The following is an 18472-nucleotide window of genomic DNA, read 5'->3' on the forward strand; positions in this document are numbered from 1 at the left end:
GTGTTGTGTCGTCGTTGTCGTCGTCGTAGGCGTCGTTTCGTTTCGAACCGAACCTGTCCGTCTCGTCTGTCGTTCGGCCCTGGAGTGAAGGCAACAAACCCTGCAGATATTTTCCCGCCAAGCTCGGATTGGGGGTGGTAGTGGAGGTGGATAGATCGGCAGGTGATTTAGCAGATAGGTCAGGCCGTGGGAGCAGAAGAGGCAACGGCATAGGCCCTTTTCAGAATTAGGTGTGGTGCTGGTTTCCTTTTAGGTTGATAAGGCGTGGTTTGGAAGAAAAAAGATGGGACGGGTGGAAGACGAGCCGGTTGACACTATGTGCTGGTGAAGCAGACCGGCTCTCGCGCCGCTTGCAAGCGAAGAAAGATTCTGGCGAGTCTCAAGTCGTGGTGAAAGGATGGATGAGAACGTCCCGCTATGCGCTTGCTGCTTGGACGTTGCTGGTTTGGGGATCGCGCTGGCCCCGCGATCGGCAGGTGTTCACGTCCCTATCCCGGTTGACTTCTGGGTGGGTTTTTAGGTGAGGTTTGTGGAACCCCTGGACTGCGCTGGTCTGCCGCAACCGGAAGACGAGATGGAGCCAAATCGAAGTTCACGCAGCACGCAGCACACTGGAGAGTGGAGAGAGAGAGGCAGAGTGAGAGTCTGGTGGATGGTGCGGCGGTGCGGTGCGGCGCGTGCAACGACTCGGGGTCACCCTGTTGGTGTCACTCCACCCCTTGTACGTTGTGGCGTCTCTTTTCCAGGTGTGGTTGGGGACGGGGGCGTGGGCGTGACCTGGGCCTCGCGACTCCAGCTTCGGGCTAATGCCGCTGTCAGATGTCAAGGGCTGCTTGTTGAAAAAGGGGCGGGCAGGTGGCTCGTGGAGATGATTGGGAGCGGTGTGGTGATGTGATGGTCGCTGATGATACCAGCAGCGGTGGAGAGACAGGCGGCGGACGGGGAGGGCTGAGATTTGGCAAGTATGCGGATCTCGACTAGGAAACCGAATTCAAGGGTCCATACATCAACTCGATGAGGGCTGCTGCTGCTGCTGCTGCAAAAGATGGCGAAGCAAAGACTTGCTGGAATGACGTTGTGTGTGTGTGTGCTGGTGGCAGAGACAGGGAACCCAATTGGGTTGGGTCCCCGGCTCATCCCACGCCGCGGCGCCGCTTCCAGGGCACCTCAGAGCACTTTGTGAGTATCATCCAAGATCTGAGAACAATGGCTGCCAGAAGACGCCAGTCAATTCCCGGAGCACGGCAGTCGAAAAATCGTCTCAGAAATGCGTCTGTCTGACGCGCGTTTTTATATTCTTTCAAGGCGTTCAATCATGTCTACTGGTGCTACAGCAACAGCAATCCGCCGAATCCTTTTTGTCTTTCTTTTCCCTACCAGCCGACTTGACCCAAAGTAGTCTTGTCTATTTGTTCAAACGACGCCCGTCAGCGCTCTCGACTTCTTCTTATCCCGAAAACTCAAATCTTCATCCCACTACTTTTGTGTACTGGGGACAAGCGTCTCCCAGCTTCCCATGTCGCTATGATTATCTTCGCCCAAGGAGTCTAACAAGTCTACTGGTGCTGGTTTCCTCTGGATTTTGGCTGGAATCAAGGGCTTTTGTCGTGCTTCGCTAGGTCTCATGCCAGGAAGTGCAATCGCCCCCGCCGGAGACTGTCTTCCTGGCATGTTCAATGTTTCCGCCCTCTTAGGCGGGGGCTTAGCCGGTGCACCCACTGGCTTCCTCGCGACGCCGCCGCCAACGCCTGAACTCGTGGTTGACAGTCCCGTAGAGGCTCGTACTGGCAGCGGCGGCCTGTCTGATGGGTCGTCATCACGGTAGCCGTTCCCGTTGTTTACCAATGCGGGTGTGGTTGATGCAGGCGCCGTGGCCAAATGCGCTGGTTTCTTCGCGACGGGTGGCGCCGGCTTACTCTTGGACTGTGTCGAGGATTGGGACACGGCTGAGGAGGGCCGCGGAACGGCGGGTGGTACTGTCTGTGACTTGTTGGAGGGTATCAGAGGCGCTTGGTTCATCGTCAATGGGGCTGCTTGAGTTGCGGCCATGCCTCCAGTCTGCCTTCTAGGCGGCGGGGGCGGAGGTGGTGTCTCCCCTCGTTGCGATGACTTCTCGTCTTTGATGTTCAGTCTGCCTATCTTAGCTGGCATAGCTGACGGGTCGAATGGTGGAGGCAACCGCCTAGCCGTCGTACTTGTTGCAGACGATGAGAGGTCGCTCGGTGCGTAGACGTGTTCATATGGCGACGTCGACACGCTCGAAAAAGACGACAGCCTCGACCGCGGAACGTTGACCCAGTCCGGCTCTGTCGTTGGCGTGAAGGGATTTGGTGGCCTATTGGGATTCAGAATCGTCGTGTGCCCGTCGGGAGCTCTGGGCTGCTTGATATCGGCTCTTGCTTGCTGCTTGTTCTCCAACCACCACTTTTGACGATCAGAACTGGCTGGAGGCAGTCCGGGCTCGATGGCCTCGTAGCCAATCAGGTCCTCATCGTCGGTCTCTTCTGAGTCCAGGTTTGCCGTTGAGTCGCCAACTTCGGCTTTTCGTCGTTGATAGAGGTCATGGCTAATCCTATCGCGAAGAGTTTCGTCCACGATGCTCACGTTGCATTGGAAAATTGCATACACTGGCCGATGGTCCGAAAACTTGAGTGGTGCTGAATTGTAGGCAAGTTGACGGAGATTGGAGCCCTTGCGCAAAATGCGGTCGGTCCAAGCTGGAATTCGTTGCTTCTCGCTAGAGGATGTCAGTCGCGAGCCAACGTATAACAAGCTTGAGGTACTCACGAAGTATCATAGTCATCGGTTCCGAGATCGAACTTGTAAGTGGGCAAGAAGTTGATCCTGGCCTCGGAGTAGTACGGGAACGCCAGACCCGCAATCATTTGCAGGTTCAACTAAACACAATTAGCACTGGGAAATCCAACGAGGAGAAGTTCCGCACCTGGTCATTCTCGTAAAGCAAGTCCAAATCGTGCTTCTTAATCAGCGTACGAACAGCTTCCGAGGTTAGCCCAATCCGGTAGTTGAAGTCTCCCAACCAAACGACAGCGTCTGTGTCGTGGTTAGCCAAAGTCCAGAATTCGTAAGTCAAGGCCGATACGCACCGTGGTCATCGATCCCGCGGTTTCGCTGGAAGCGAAGGCCGTGATGAATTGTCGCATAGTCCCTGTTCCTCTCATCGTAATTCGAGAAACCTGCGGCCAAATGGGCTGTCACGAAGCAAATTTGGGTATTTGCAAAGTCAAACCGAATGGCTACGGCTCCCTTGTTGCCTGCCATTCCTGACAGGCCAGTCTTCTTTACGCTTCCTTCCACGTTCTTGATCTTGGCCAACGTAGATGCCTTGACGAAAATACACAGCGCGGCTCCAACAAGCTGTCCACTTCGAAGGAGGACGTATCTCTCTCCTCCGAGTGCCTGAGCACGCTGGTTGAGACACCTTCTCACAGCGCTTTCCCAGAGCTGCTTCCGCGAAGGGTCGCTGTTCATGATTTGCTGTGGGCTCAACTCAACAATTTCTTGGAAACCGACGGCAACGATTTCAGGCTGCACATCTCCAAGCTCTTCGGGGGAGAGCCACTGAGCTAAGTCGGAATCCACGCCCTCGGTGCGGCCGTTGAGATTGAAAGTGCCGACCAACCTAAAGTTGTAAGCAACTATAAGTTGTCGTAAGAAAGAGCGAACTCACATGGTAATATCCTGCACGGAGGAGTACTCAGCACTACGCTTGGTAAGTTCACCAGAGACGTAATCACTAATTGGGTCGAACAGGAGAACTGGCGCTTGGTTGACAAGGCGTCCAAGCAGTCGATCAATCGTCGTTTGCCTTGCCGAATCCGTAAAGTTGTTGTGGTAGAGTCGCTGCACAGACTTGCGCATATCTGCAACAGCACCAGCGAGCGACATCTTTCCATTGCGGGTAAAAGATGACTTGAGAGCACCAGTTCCGGCGTAAATCTTGGACAACGCATCTCCGTTGTCTGCCCACAGGGTTGAGTGTCTCATCCAGAAGTCTTGCGTGGCATACTCCCCCTTGTGGCCCAAGAATGCTTCTGTGGCCATTTGGGAAATGAGAGTCTGAATAAGATTCGTTCTGTCCAAGCAATCGAGGCAGTTGGTCCGGAAGACGCCTTCTTGTTGAAGAACAACCACCATCCGCGCGGCGCCCTGCGTATCTGCGTCCGGGCCAGCGTCATCCGACTCTTCGGCCAAATAGTAAGCAAACCCATCCGTAGAGTTTTCGATGTATCTGCGGATCTGACGGGCGGCCTCGTATCCTCCGGGTCCCTTCGTCTCGGCGTGAAAGTCGTAGTGGGTCTCTCTCAGTAGTGCGTGATCTTGAGACTCGTCCTCTCCAACCTGGCTTAATGGGCAGTGCTGTACCGCGAGGTGATACAGCTGGCTGAGTTGCGCCTCACCGGGCTTGCCCTCGCTAAGGAGGTTGACGACGTGAACAGCGCCGTAGGCTCGCTCCAGCTCATCGAAATGCTTGTTGAACGCCGGCTGAGCTCCTTCGGGAGATCTAATGACGGTGATGTTCTGTTTACCGGGAATAAGCTCGGCAGTCTGTTCCCAGAAGAGCGGCACAGAGCCTCTGACTTGGGCATAGGAGAACAATGTGCCTCCTGGGCTCCAGTACATGGTTTCCGTCTCAACGAAATTAGCAACATTGCCATCGTCGTCAATGCCTCGAGAGTTGAACCGAGTTCCGGCCCTCCGACTTGACAGACGCGAAATGACTGTCAAGTACGATGGCAGCCCGGTTGACCTTGTCCTCAAAGGAGCACTTGTTTGTGGGATTGCCATCGTACGGCAGAAGCCACGGATGGCTGAAGTCAGAAACCGCGAATGGTCAAGTGCGTCGCGCTCCTGGGGCAACAGCCGGGACCTGAACTGAACCAGCGGACTAATCATGAACGAATTCCACAAAAAGGAGTCGTCAAAGTTGTCGATATCAAATACAGATGAGTTCACCGTTCTGAGATTGTCAGCTGCTTGTAAGTGCACTGCAGGAATGTCCTTCTTACCTGTCCTGTAGTCTGTTTGTCAAATCGAAATCGGTGCTGTAGTAGAATGTTCCATTTCCCAAAAGCTTCCGCAGATCTGTACACGGGTGCTCAAGGGTTACCTCGCGCCCTCTCAGGTTTTGGCCATAGACCGAGTTGACATCCGACATCTCAGAGTCCAAAGGGTCCAGAGAAACCACATCATCCCACTCGCTATTGTTGAGACAGAAGAAGGCAACGCTTGCAATCCGCTCCACGGTCTCTCCCGGCCTAAGGGTGGCAACTCTTGTGGCATGTGTTACGACAGAGAGGAACACATCTCCTTCCACCGATATCAGGCCCAATGTTCCGTAGATCGGTCGCGGCGTCAGGGAACGGTAATCGGCTAATGTTTTCTTTGTAATCTGAGTGAACTCGACCATACATTTCGCTGCGGCGCCGTCGCCTCCGTTGGGTCGCGAGCGGGTAGATGCGAGGGAAGTAAGGGAGCCGTTCGCGGCCGCGCCGGTGCTGTTAAAGTTGTAACGGAAGATGAGTGCGTGAGAGGACGAAACGATCGCAATTGAGCGATGGGGATAGTCGCGAATGTAGAGCTTGCTAGACTTCTCGGGCGCCGGCACCTGAGAAGGCCACGAGCCGGAGCTGGCGTAATCCATGGTTGCGATGTACGGCTGAGGTGTTCGGTGATGCGTTTGTGTCGCAGATCATGCTTGAACTGAATAGCTGGTTTGCGTTATCGAAGGGTGCCGTCGTCAGTGGCCGAGCCGAGATGGGTCTTGGAGACGAGTGTGAGAAGACCCAGGTCGCAACGAGGCGTCGTTGAGCAAGAGATGCGCGGTGGCCGCGGCACAGTGGGATTGAGGTCGCCAAATGGTCAACTACGGATGCCGTGGCTGACTGTAGCGGGATTTGGGTTGCCTATGCGGAGCCCAAGGATGACGTCCGTCCCACCGGTGGTACAAGGTGTTTAGAGCTGGACCACTACCTTTGGCGCCTGAGCTCCGCCTGGGAGGCAGCTCGTTTCAGCCTCACAGACCACCGAAGGAGGAAGCTGCCCAAATTGCACATGTCGACATTCCGCACCTCACCAGGTACGTACCCACCATCTCGCCCTGGCGGACCCTCTCCCGTAGGATGCTTCCGGCTGGAACCCAGCATATGAATGGGTCGCCAGACTGCGGCCATACGAAGCGAGCCGTCTATTCGGCGAGGTTAAACTGCAAATATTCCGACTTGCTAAAACGAGGGTTAGGGACCAGGAGGGAAACTGTCACCTCACCGTGCCTGAAGTTACTTTGGTAGACAGGCCAAGACCAGACATGCGACGAACACCCAAGAAGACTATCCAAAGGATCTATTCGAGAAGAGCTAATATTTGGACTCACTGTCCAGAAGGCACTTGAGAACTTCTCGAAAGGAGCTTGTACGAGTCGGGATCCGGCATGCCGTAGCGGATCATATTTTGGCACAGCGAGGCTCTCCTTCCTACCATTGCTCCCCTCGTGATTGGCCTTTTACCCAAGTCTTAGCCGCCATACTTTAATGTCTTCCCGGGCAGGACATGGCCGTGCATGGCGAGAGACGGCGAGAATGGCAAATCCTATGAAGATTAAGGCGCGATTCTGTGATGGACATGTCAACGGCATAGAATCAGGTCGGTCAGTTTGCTATCGCTTGATACGATGGCCAAGACGGCTGCTGGGACTCCTCCGAAATGATCTAGCCTTGAGTTGATATAGAGATCATGAGAGCACAGAGGCCTGTACGGATATTCACTACTCTTAGATTGCTTCCTTAGAAGCTAATCTCTATGTCGGGGAGGTCGAGGGACTGTAGCCGGAAGGCAAGGCGTTTGGGCAACCTCACTCCCTACGCCTGTCTTCCTCTTCTAATCAGGTGCACAATCATTGTACATGGCCGTGACAGAGGCATTTCATGAACATGAGAAAGTCTTATCATCGTATGATCTGCTTGGCAGGACTTCTCCAGATATGAATTCTGCAACCGCATCGGTCTCGAGTTCCGCGGGGTATACAAGTGCAGCCTTGTTGATCACCAAATCGCTGAACCTTCAACATGAACTTATTCCGATGCCAAGTGTAGTCAAAAGCAACAAGAGTAGCAGTTCATAGGACCAGAGCCATCAAAGCATCTGTTTCGTGCTATTGCACGCGGAGATCCACAATCGTTGCAAAGTCACCGAGACTCGGAGACTCGGAGCCTCTGTGACAGAAAGTGTCACTCCTTGACAGACAATAGGAAACCGAGTCGCGCAAGCTAAAAAAGGGGGTTTCGCGCAACAACACTTTAGGAGTGCTCCGGAATTGACCATGGGCATAAACGTCAACTTCGAGTCTTGCGATAGATAGAGTGTGTGGGGGTACAGCGGGAAAAGGGGGAAACATGAAGATGAGACGCGGAGGTGACAACGACCAGGCCTTGGGGAATCCCATGCAACGGGAAGAGGCGAATTATCAATGCTTTACGCATGCCAGGCTTCAGATTAAGTGAGTTGAGATCACGCCGCCACCTTGGGTGAGCAGTCATTCTCTTCCTATCATGTATTTTTGGGAGATCATCATAAGCCTTTTTGATATGTAGAAGAGGAAAAGAAAAAGTGAAAGGTTTTTCGTGAGTATCAGACGTCAAATAGGATCCACGCAGAGCCCGTCCGCTTACCTAATACGCGACGAAGTGCGCCAAAGGAAAAAAAATTCAGACAGACGACGGGACCTTGGTTGTGGTGGGCGACGGGGCCTTGGCGAACAGACGACAGCCCACGGGCGGAGCGAACACTGGTGACTGGACTTGGGAAGAGCTCCACAGTGGAAAGCGTCCGTCAGTCGGGCTGTTCGCCAGAATCCGATGAAGTTATGCAGGGAATCTCAGGCAGGCTCTGTGGGAAAGGCCGGGGCTGGTGGCAGTAAAGGGTGGATGGGATGGTTGGCTGATCCACTCGACAACGACCTCCTCCCATGGGCAACTGATGCGTGGAAAGCAAGCACTGAACCACTGCCAGGTACTTCCGGTAGTGTGTTGGGTTGGCATCGTCGGATAATGCGACGGCTGCTGCTGCAGGGACGGGGACGGCATTTCACTGGTGCTTTTGATGCTGCAGCTGCTGCAGAGTGTCGTAATTTGGGACAGAGCAGGCCCAGCTGCACGTAAAAAAGCTACCCGACATTCTTAGCAAGGCAACAGAGTTCCTGAGGTAGCTAACTTGGGAGATGGGTTGCGTTCCTAAACCTCAGGTTCCAAGGTTAGACAGAATACTAGCGGATGATGTACCGACTGCCTTGGTTTGGTGGAGTGCCGACCACCTGATGTCGCCAACCAACCTTCGGCCGATCTTTTTTGGTCGGCGCGCGTCACTGATAAAGCACTGCTTGCCAGGGTTCACCTGTCATGGTACATGGGCTCCAGGTATCTTTGCCCAGCAACATGCTGCTTCAGCCCCATTTTGCATGCAGCCCGTATTGAAAGTGCGGCGCCCGTTCATAAAAAAATCCAGCCCCCCTTCCTCTTCGCGACCTTGAAGCTCGACCCGGCCATCCACGCTTCCCACGGCTACAGCCTCGACACAGCAGGTGCCTTCATTCTGTCATCTGCAAACCGCCTTTCCCTTCTGCTGCAGCCCTCGGCGGTATTGCGCATCACCAACGACTCTGGTTTTTTTTTTCCCATTCGTCCAATTCCATCGCAAACCCCGCCACTCGTTATTCCATCCAGGCCCATCATGTCTGACTTCGACCACTTCGGTAGCTCCGATGAGGAGAATGCCGAGATCAAGAAGCTTCAAGCTGAGGTGGTACGTGACTGCGACATCACCAGCGTCGCACCTGCCGTTTCGACCAATGGGCCATTTGCTAACATTTGTTGCGCTTGCAGGACACCGATCCCGATAACTTCGAGCACTGGGAGAAGCTTGTACGCGCCTGCGAGGGTTTGGAGGGCGGCCTGAACCGCAACTCCAGCCCCCAGGCCCTGGGGACTCTGCGCGATGCCTACGACCGATTCCTTCTCAAATTTCCCCTGCTCTTTGGCTACTGGAAGAAGTACGCCGATCTCGAGTTCAACATTGCAGGACCCGAGTCGGCCGAGATGGTACGTGATTGTCGCATGGCGGCGCATCCCGTCGCAAAACATTCCTCCCTTGGCTCCCGAGCTGTCGCTAACACGCCGCGCTCTTCCAGGTCTACGAGCGAGGATGTGCTAGCATCACCAATTCTGTCGACTTGTGGACCGACTACTGCTCCTTCAAAATGGAGACCACCCATGTCCCACACCTCGTCAGAGAGTAAGTATAGATGGTCGGCTTTCCTTCCCCTTAACATCACCATCACCACAGCATGCCTCATCGGCCGCTCAAGACCTCGAACGAGCGATACACTGGCCATGCCCACCGCCTCTCCAAGTATCCGACGGTGAGAAATGCCAACAGCAGCCCCATTGTTGGGATGCCCTCTCACACTACTTTACCAGGCTCTGTTCATTTCCACTTGACGATGACCTCATCCGTTCTCCGCTTCACGCTTCACGTCGCATCTCCACCATACCGCTCTCCTTGGAATGCTTTGGACTTGGACTCGCTAGTTGATTTTTCTGATACCCCTTCCTGTATATTCCGCCTTCCCCTATTGCTTTGATCACTCCCTCCCCCTCTTTCGTTGGCCGTTTACTGACCCCGTTCTCCAGATTGTTCGAACGCGGCGCTACCTGTGTTGGCCTGGACTTCCTCGCCCATCCATTCTGGGATAAGTACATTGAGTACGAAGAACGACAGGAGGCGCAGGACAAGATCTTTGCAATCCTTTCCCGCGTCATCCACATCCCGATGCACCAGTACGCCCGCTACTTTGAGCGTTTCCGCCAGCTTTCTCACAGCCGTCCCGTTACCGAACTGGTTCCTGCCGAGACGCTCGACAGGTTTAAGGCCGAGGTAGAGGCAGAGGCTGCCCAGTATGCAGGTGTGCAGCGAACAGAACTCGAGGTGGAGCGTGACATCCGCACCAAGATCGACGCAATGTACTACGAATACTTCACCCAGACTCAGAACGAAACCAATAAGCGGTGGACGTACGAATCGGAGGTCAAGCGCCCCTATTTCCACGTTACGGAGCTCGAGAACCCGCAACTCGTCAACTGGCGCAAGTACCTCGACTTTGAGGAGTCTGAGGGTAACTTCACGCGCACAGTCTTCCTCTACGAGCGATGCTTGGTTACCTGCGCATTCTACGATGAGTTCTGGTTCCGTTACGCCAGATGGATGTCGGCACAGGAGGACAAGGATGAAGAAGTTAGAATCATCTACCAGCGCGCCGCAACTCTGTTCGTGCCCATCAGCCGTCCAGGCATCAGGCTTCAGTGGGCCTACTTTGAGGAAAGCTGCGGTCGTATTGACATTGCGAGGGACATCCATGCTGCGATCCTCATGGGCCTGCCTGACTGCATCGAGGCCATCACATCGTGGGCTCATCTCCAGCGTCGCCAGAGCGGACTGGACGCTGCCATTGAGGTGTTCAAGGCACAGATCGACTCTCCACAGGTTGACATCTTCACCAAGGCTGCGCTGGTGACTGAATGGGCATCTTTCCTCTGGAAGGTCAAGGGTTCAACTGAAGAGGCGCGTAACGTGTTCCTCAAGAACGTGCAGTGGTATGCCGACAGCCGCGTCTTCTGGGATAGGTGGCTGGAATTTGAGCTCCAGCAGGCCACCAGCACCGAGGTTGAGGACCAGCATGCCGAGCGTGTCAAGCAGATCTTTGATGAGCTTCAGAGCAAGAGCCGCCTGTCGGCCTCAACAAAGAAGGACTTGTATCACATTTACCTGTCGTACCTTCAACAGCGGGGCGGCAAGGATGCCATGAAGCAGTTCTTGGCCATTGACCGGGAGATCTACGGGTAAGGGTTCTTTGATCTATACATCAGTGAGGATGTAAGCTAACATTTTACAGTCCTGGATCCATCTCTGTCCTCGCCAAGGCCAAGTCCGGCAAGGAAAACGGCGTCGGAGGAGGCGAATTGGACGACGCGACAAGACACCGTGCGGAGGCCAGATACCTCAAGTACTACGAACTGCCCAACGAGCCAGATGCCGAGGGCCAGGGAACGGCACCATTCAACTAGATGACGTCTTTATTTTCTGAACGCTTTCGGGAGTTACCGGATTTGGCACGTCCTGGAGGCATTTCTCGACTTTCTTGTATTATATGACTCGATTTGACGACGGATTGAACGCGGGTGGCTGGCCTCGGGAAGTTGTACTGTATGCAGCGTGTACGAGGTGCTCCAGATAGAGAGACCGCGCCTACAGGGGGGCGACGACATGGCGGAGGCTGTTTGCTTAGGGCCCAAAAGGATCGCAGGTCGCATGATACCGGCTCTGATGATTTGTGCGGCATGTTGCCTCACGAATATTAATTGCGCAATAACCGTTAAACAAACCTTTTGATGATAATGACCTTGACGCGAAGTGATGGCGGGGATTTCTCGATGCGACCAGTCGCCGAATTATGTGTTGCCCGCAGCCCGATGGGACGGTTAAGGTACGGGTAGCACCGCCGATTGAAGACCGGGAGGCACCGAGGTCCCCGATAATATCCCCACGGGAGCAGGGTTGAAAGTGCCGGTCTGTGCCCACTGTTCGGACCGCCAGCTGCTGCTGTGTCGACGTGCTCTAGAAGGACTCTGGAAGCAATGTGTGACTGGTTCTCGAACTCTCATTATACTCTGTCGGGCGCGTCGCATTACCTATTCAACGGGCGTTGGGCACCAGACTTTAAAGGCTTTTTGGATGCAAACAAATGGACAAGAGGTTGATTAGTAAGTTTAGCAGGGGTCCTGCACAAAAAGAAGCCGCAGGAAGTTTTTGCCTTTTTTAGTGTCGACGCGCTGGGGGTGCGTCAAGTCGCGCGCCCTACGGAAGAGTAGATATTTTCCCCGAGGACGCCCCGGCCGCTAAGCTAGGTGTATTTTCAGCCCTCTGCTGTCGGCTCGGAATGAACTTCGGAACTGAGGGTGTAGGTGAAGCCGAAGATGGACGGATGGCTGGCGTATGTCATGGCGTGAGCTGGGAGAGGGAGCATCCGAACTCGTGGGAAGTGGAGGGGTCGGGGGTGGGCGATGCCAGCGCAGGCAACGGCGGGATGGCGACAACGGCAGTCTACGTTTTAGAGGGGCCGAAGAAATGCGTTTCCCCATGTGCAGTGTGTTCCCGAAAGCCGAGTGCCGCGGAGACGCGCTGATCTAAAGTGTGCTGTTGGATGTGTGCTCAGGGGACACCGGTTGGCTTGGGTTATGTCACGATAGGGCGTAAGAATTGACGTAAAGAGCACACATTCGAGGGTTTGTTCAAAGAGAGGGAGACGGGCGAAAATGGTGAGGCAAAAGGCCGAGTCAGACCAGGGCCGAGTTTTGGGAGGTGGCCGTTTCGCAGTGATTGAGCACGTTTGCTGCGTCGCCATCGCCGTATCAAAATGGTACATGGGTACTTGCGACTACACTCCGTTGCGTTGACAGCGTCCGCCCCCAAGTTTGACCCGGAAGGAAAATTTTCCGCTAGCTTAGAAACCCCTTAAAACCCCCTAAACTTCACGTTTTAATAACTCTATGCGTACGTAATGCGCGTAAATAAAAAATATATCAATCGATAGCCCTCGATTAGGTGATTATAATGATATCTTTTTTATTCTCGCGTATTACGTACGCATAGAGTTATCTAAGTGTGAAGTTTAGGGGGTTTTAAGGGGGTTTCTAGGTTAGCGGACACTTAACGCAACGCTAAAAAGAAAAAACGAAACCCCCGGCGCGTTGCGTTGAACTGTCCGCTTAAAAAACCCCTCAAAATTAGCTTTAACTTCACACTTAGATAACTCTATGCGTACGTAATGCGCGAGAATAAAAAAGATATTATTATAATTACCTAATCGAGGGCTATCGATTGATATATTTTTTATTTACGCGCATTGCGTACGCATAGAGGTATTAGTAGACGAAGTTTAGGGCGATTTGGTGGTTTTTCGGTAAAAAGCCCCTTTTTTTGCCTTTTTCGGGCTAAAAACTGCGGGGTGGACGCTGTCAACGCAACGGAGTGTATGAAGTCAGGTCAGGTCAGAATTGCGCGGGGAGACTGTTGTTCCCGACAGGCTACGGCAGCAGCCCAGCAGAGCCCGCTCCCCATCCTACATCGGCGCCCCATCTGCGCATCTGGGGCGGCGGGCTCGAGTCAACGCAGAAACTGGGTTCCCCGGGAGATTTATTACAAATACTACAAGATGAAAGGGCGAGCTGGTTGCGCAGCAGCGGCTCTCGACCGTCCAGCGTGGGGTCAGGCAATCGGCTGGCTAAGCCGAGAAAATCACTTTCCGTTGCTTGATATGACTGACCCAGACGTCGTGGGGATGAACGAGAGCATCGTCATCGACGACCGAACCATGACCGGAGGTCGACGGAGAACGACGGTTGAAGGACCTATTGCAGCATGCTGCCAGTCGCCCATTGGAGGCTGCTATTTGATTTCAAGTGTCATATGCCAAAGTTAGAATTGTTGCTCTCATAAGCAACACAGTTCTGGGCTCAATTCGGGGGTTTCTCTGCCTTGCCCGGCCTCCATTATCGGAGCAAAAAAATTGTGTGAATGCAACGGAAGCCACATGGCCAACTCAAATGCTAGCGCATGTGTCAGCGTTTCTCGGGCTGTAAGACTCAGATGCTGTGCAAAAGATACCTCGTCCTCGGCCTTATCTCTGACAGGTACAACGGCACTGAGCCCAGCACCGGCACGTTTCGATATCGGTCGCTAGCACGGAATTTCTCGACTTTGTTGGTGAGCAAACTAGCTCCATTCGGCTTACAGCATACACCTTCCACAGGTGCAGGGTAAGGTACCGCGCGCACACCTTCCCGTGCCGTCACAAGGCGAACGCAGGAGACGACGACGTAAAAAGTCGGGATCCACCACAAACGTCGTGGGAACCCACATGGCGAAGCAGGAGGCAGTCGGGCCCTTGCCCGGGGGGGAGAAGAAACAGTGGCTCCCACGCATCTTGGCCGCCCCCGGTCCCCTGTTTCTGGACTGGAGCTCACGAATCTGACCAGTCAGAGGCCATCAATTTCTCATTTCACACGTCGCCGTCCTCCCTCGGTCCCTCTCTCTCACTTTGAGGTCTGTCTCTCCTTGAGAAGTCGGGGTCCTTGGTCCTGGTCTTGTGCTCTCACCCCCCTCCGGAATGGTGCCAGAAGGCGGCCTTCGAAGCCGAGTAGCCTTTGCCTGGTGTGCCAGCTCGGCCAAGCCTAGGGTACACAGCTGGTTCTCAAACGCCCCCGGGCAACGGGCAGGAACATTGAGAGTCTCTTTTAAACTGTCAATTGCTCCCTTTCCCGCCCCTCCCCGCTGGAGAGTTTTCCACTCCTTCTTTCTTTTCTACGCTCCGTTGGAATTGTGATCTGATTCTTGATATCCCATACACATCTCAAGCTCAAGCAAGGTTAGTCTCCAGCTATTTCCAACCCCCCCGCCACAGCTTTCATACATCATCTTCTTGCTAAGGAGTGTTGTTCTTATACCGGCTGGTCACCCGGCACACACACACCGCAATCTTGTCCACGATAAAGCCCAAAACTAACACAACCCCAACCAGATGGCAGCTTCTACCAGACAATTTGCCCGCGCGGCGATGCGCACCACCGCTAGAAACACTTTCGCCGTCGCTCCTCGCCAGGCTTTCCGCCAGCAGGGCCGCCGCTTCTACTCTTCCGAGCCAGCCTCCAAGTCCGGCAGCTCCACCTGGATCTGGCTCACCGGTGCCGCAGTCGTTGGAGCCGGCGGCTACTTCTACACCCGCGAGGGCGGCGTCTCTGCCGGCTCGACCCCCAAGATCGTCAACCCCACCAAGGCCGACTACGAGAAGGTGTACAAGGCCATTGCCGACCGCCTCGAGGAGAACGACGAGTACGATGACGGCAGCTACGGCCCCGTCCTCGTCCGTCTGGCCTGGCACGCCAGCGGCACCTTCGACAAGGAGACTGGCACCGGTGGCAGCAACGGCGCCACCATGCGCTTCGCCCCTGAGTCCGACCACGGCGCCAACGCCGGTCTGAAGGCTGCCCGTGACTTCCTCGAGCCCGTCAAGAGTAGGTCGCTTCCGATTTGAAGTCAATTGCCCCAGTCAGCAATGCTAACCTCTCGCAGAGCAATTCCCCTGGATCTCCTACTCCGACCTCTGGATCCTCGGTGGCGTCTGCGCCATCCAGGAGATGCAGGGCCCCGTCATCCCCTACCGCCCTGGCCGCAAGGACGGTGAGGCTGCTGCTTGCACTCCCGACGGTCGTCTCCCCGACGCCTCCAAGCGCGAGAAGCACCTTCGCGATATCTTTTACCGCATGGGCTTCAATGACCAGGAGATCGTTGCCTTGGCCGGCGCCCACGCCCTTGGCCGCTGCCACACCGACCGCTCCGGCTTCGACGGCCCCTGGACCTTCTCTCCCACCGTTCTCACCAACGACTACTACAAGCTGCTCCTGAACGAGAAGTGGCAGTGGAAGAAGTGGGACGGCCCTGCCCAGTACGAGGACAAGGGCACCAAGACCCTGATGATGCTTCCCGCCGACTACGCTCTGATCCAGGACAAGACCTTCAAGAAGTACGTTGAGCAGTACGCCAAGGACAACGACTCCTTCTTCAAGGACTTCTCCAACGTTATTGTCAAGCTGTTCGAGCTCGGTGTCCCCTTTTCTCAGGGCGAGGACCAGCGTTGGACTTTCAAGCCCACTTGGGCTGAGTAAATGTGCTGCTGGTGAGGCGGGAAAGCAGATGTGATTTGAAAGCGATTTACCAAAACCAAGAAAGGTTAGACATAGAAGAGAGATATCCGCTCGGAGAGGGGAAGAAACTCGAGAGGCGAAAGAGCAATGCCCTCGAACCTGGTTTTCAGCGTCAGTCCGATCCTGGACAATGTTTTCATAGTGTTGCCCTGTCCATAGTTCCTGTACAACAATCAACGTGAACCTTGAAAGACAAGCTGGCGGGCCACCGGTGAAGTCGCCTGACGGTACATTACTCGAGATGACATGAAGTCGAGATAAAGATGAGATGAGGGGAAAGATCGAGGTCGGATCGAGCGGTGCTAATAATAACCGCTTCTCCAACCCAAGCCCTACCGGCCGGCTTCCCCTCATCATTATCCCACATGGCCAGGCGACACACACCTCTCCGGGTTTCCAGACGGCAGCAGGGACTGTTTCTTCGCGTCATGGGTGTTTTGATGGCGCAGCCAATCCCGACGGGTTGGTAGCTCACCACCACCACCACCACCATCGGCACCTGCCTTAGTGCCGTTTCCTCAGACGTTGGACATGGGGTTTTCCCCCGCACTTGGGGTGGGAAGGGAAGATCTTCTGCGTCTTCATTCCTCGGGTCCTGGTCCAGATTGTGTTGATGACGTATCACCTGTCTCGTTTAGTGATGGCGACTTTCTTCTTTTGAAGGGGCAGCGTTGCGACTAGGTACGAAGGCAGCACAGCAGCGTTGCCAACGGTTGAGCACGAAAGACGCCACCGGAAATCATTCATCGGTTGTTCTGTGATCTGGGGAAACCGAAGATGAGATGGTGCTGGGGTGCGGTTGATGCAGGTGCACCGTCGCCTCGCCTCACCTCCCACCCTCCCTGTTCGACCCAAGACGCGGACGTGATCTGTACCCGGCAGTCAACTCCGACACGGTCAGCACACTCTCCCTCTCGACGCCGGATTTCCCGCGGGCCCCTGCTACATCCAAGCAGGACATTTACTGACAGCAGAGAAGGAAAGTCGCAGACACAGGAAGAAAGCCATCATCCAGTCGGGACTTCCTCTCGCTCGCTCAAACACCTTCTTTGCCATCTCCACGTGCGCTGATTGAGCTCATAAGACACATCACCACCGCTTGGTCCAGCAAATCGCAGCTTCATCGCCTCGTTCATGGTGCGTAATCTCAGCTTGTGCACAAGCTTTCTGGGGCACTACCAGCTCACTTGAGCCAGTTCCGTGTCTCACGGCCATGGTTCGATACTCATCGACACCATTGTGGATGGGAGAGATGGTCTTGGCCCAAAGACGCTGGCTTTAAGCCGCAGGGCGACCTGGACCCCAGATGGCCTTCCCCAGGCTTGGGTTGCCCCGGACGGGATGTAACCGCTCGCTGTGGGGCGCCCAAGACAGCCCCGGCCGAGATGGGTACTTTGGCCATAGCTCTCTATCAGACACTGGCTCATAGAAGCGTCAATCGTCTTTTGTATCCAAATCCCTGGTACAACTGACACGATTGCAGCCAAGAGGGGACCATTTGCGACGGACACTACCTGTGCTGTGACAACTGGAACACAATCCGGCGTACCGGCCCCGCTCCCGAAAAGCGGTTGACGAGCCCCGCGCCAGAATCCGGGGAAGAGCCGACTCGAAGGCCTGCGGTCTTAAATCACACCTCCGGCTGCTTATCGCAGGAAAGCTTTGGTGAAACGTGCTAGACGCTGAACAGAGAAGTGACGGCAACAGAGGATGCGTGGCTTGGAAACCAATGCCGCACAGCCTGAGCCTCATGTAGGGCGCCTGATAGACCGCGTCAACGGAGCAGAGCTAGATTTGCCCTTCTTGCATGCTGATTTGGGCTATTGTTTGAGACGACGATCATTTCGCTGAAGGTTATGGGGGAGTCATCCGGAGCGATTTGTCGATGGTTCTCTTCTCGAATATCACCATAAATCAGCGACTGGTCCCCAGACTACTAGGATTTCTCCACATCATCGCGGACGGCAGCCAAAAAGGAAGAGACATAGCAGAGGTTGAAAGAGCGTGTCTCAGTCTTGAGGTTGCGGTACACTGGCATGCACTGTTCCTCCACATCGCCGCACGAATCGCATAGCTTCTGCTGAAGTAGGGCCGGAGGGTTGTCGAGGAACGATGGAATTGGACTTGGTAAGAGCAGGTAGCCGGGGACTTCGAGGACTTAGGAGGCGATGACATGATTTGAACAAGCGAAAATTTGTCTGTAGATGGTGGGGATGGGTGGCAGGCCTCCGGATCAACTCGCCGTTACGAAAGAGTATGAGAGGAAAGAAATGTAACTTTGACTGCGGGCCGAAGCGGCGTAAAGCTAACGCAGTAAATATAGAAGGCGCGCGATATGCTCGATTCAGTTTTGGGTATAAGGTTTCCTGCAAAGACGAGGATGCAAATCGGAGGCACGAAGCGCGACGGGTTGAGTTTGCGGCCCGCCTCCGTGCTGCAGCCCGGCATTTAGCTGCGCCGAAAACCGGCCCCGCCACCGGGCCCACATGAGCTTTTCAATTGAAGACGCTGCATGAGTGACAATCCAACTTTTGCACCTTACCCTCACCACCCCTCAATCCGCGCGTGCGACAAACACCCACCGAAACCGATCTCGATCCCAACACACACCGAGGAGAACCAAACCCCGACTCCACGCAAAC

At 54.7% G+C, this 18472-nt stretch overlaps 3 protein-coding genes across 3 annotated transcripts; 2 read left to right on the forward strand and 1 right to left on the reverse strand.

Annotated features, from left to right (window-relative positions):
* Window positions 1-1476: 1476 nt before the first annotated feature.
* syj1-1 (Inositol-1,4,5-trisphosphate 5-phosphatase 1) lies at window positions 1477-5665 on the reverse strand (the record flags this gene model as incomplete). The annotated part of the gene is made up of 6 exons (XM_036632854.1): window positions 1477-2737; window positions 2788-2897; window positions 2945-3054; window positions 3108-3643; window positions 3692-4981; window positions 5031-5665. 6 exons carry the CDS (start codon window positions 5663-5665, stop codon window positions 1477-1479), a joined length of 3942 nt encoding a protein of 1313 aa, XP_036501464.1.
* A 3080-nt stretch (window positions 5666-8745) lies between these two features.
* On the forward strand, window positions 8746-11135 carry prp39 (Pre-mRNA-processing factor 39; the record flags this gene model as incomplete). Its single annotated transcript, XM_036632855.1, has 5 exons — window positions 8746-8817; window positions 8898-9113; window positions 9203-9306; window positions 9705-10910; window positions 10964-11135. 5 exons carry the CDS (start codon window positions 8746-8748, stop codon window positions 11133-11135), a joined length of 1770 nt encoding a protein of 589 aa, XP_036501467.1.
* A 3512-nt stretch (window positions 11136-14647) lies between these two features.
* On the forward strand, window positions 14648-15791 carry CGCS363_v001007 (Cytochrome c peroxidase; the record flags this gene model as incomplete). The annotated part of the gene is made up of 2 exons (XM_036632856.1): window positions 14648-15140; window positions 15199-15791. The coding sequence occupies 2 exons, from the start codon at window positions 14648-14650 to the stop codon at window positions 15789-15791; spliced, it is 1086 nt and encodes a 361-aa protein (XP_036501466.1).
* Window positions 15792-18472: the final 2681 nt, after the last annotated feature.

The sequence above is a fragment of the Colletotrichum siamense genome, assembly GCF_013390195.1.
Source record: "Colletotrichum siamense strain Cg363 chromosome Unknown KSG_Cg363_contig01, whole genome shotgun sequence".
In the NCBI taxonomy this organism is placed as follows: Eukaryota; Fungi; Ascomycota; class Sordariomycetes; order Glomerellales; family Glomerellaceae; genus Colletotrichum; species Colletotrichum siamense.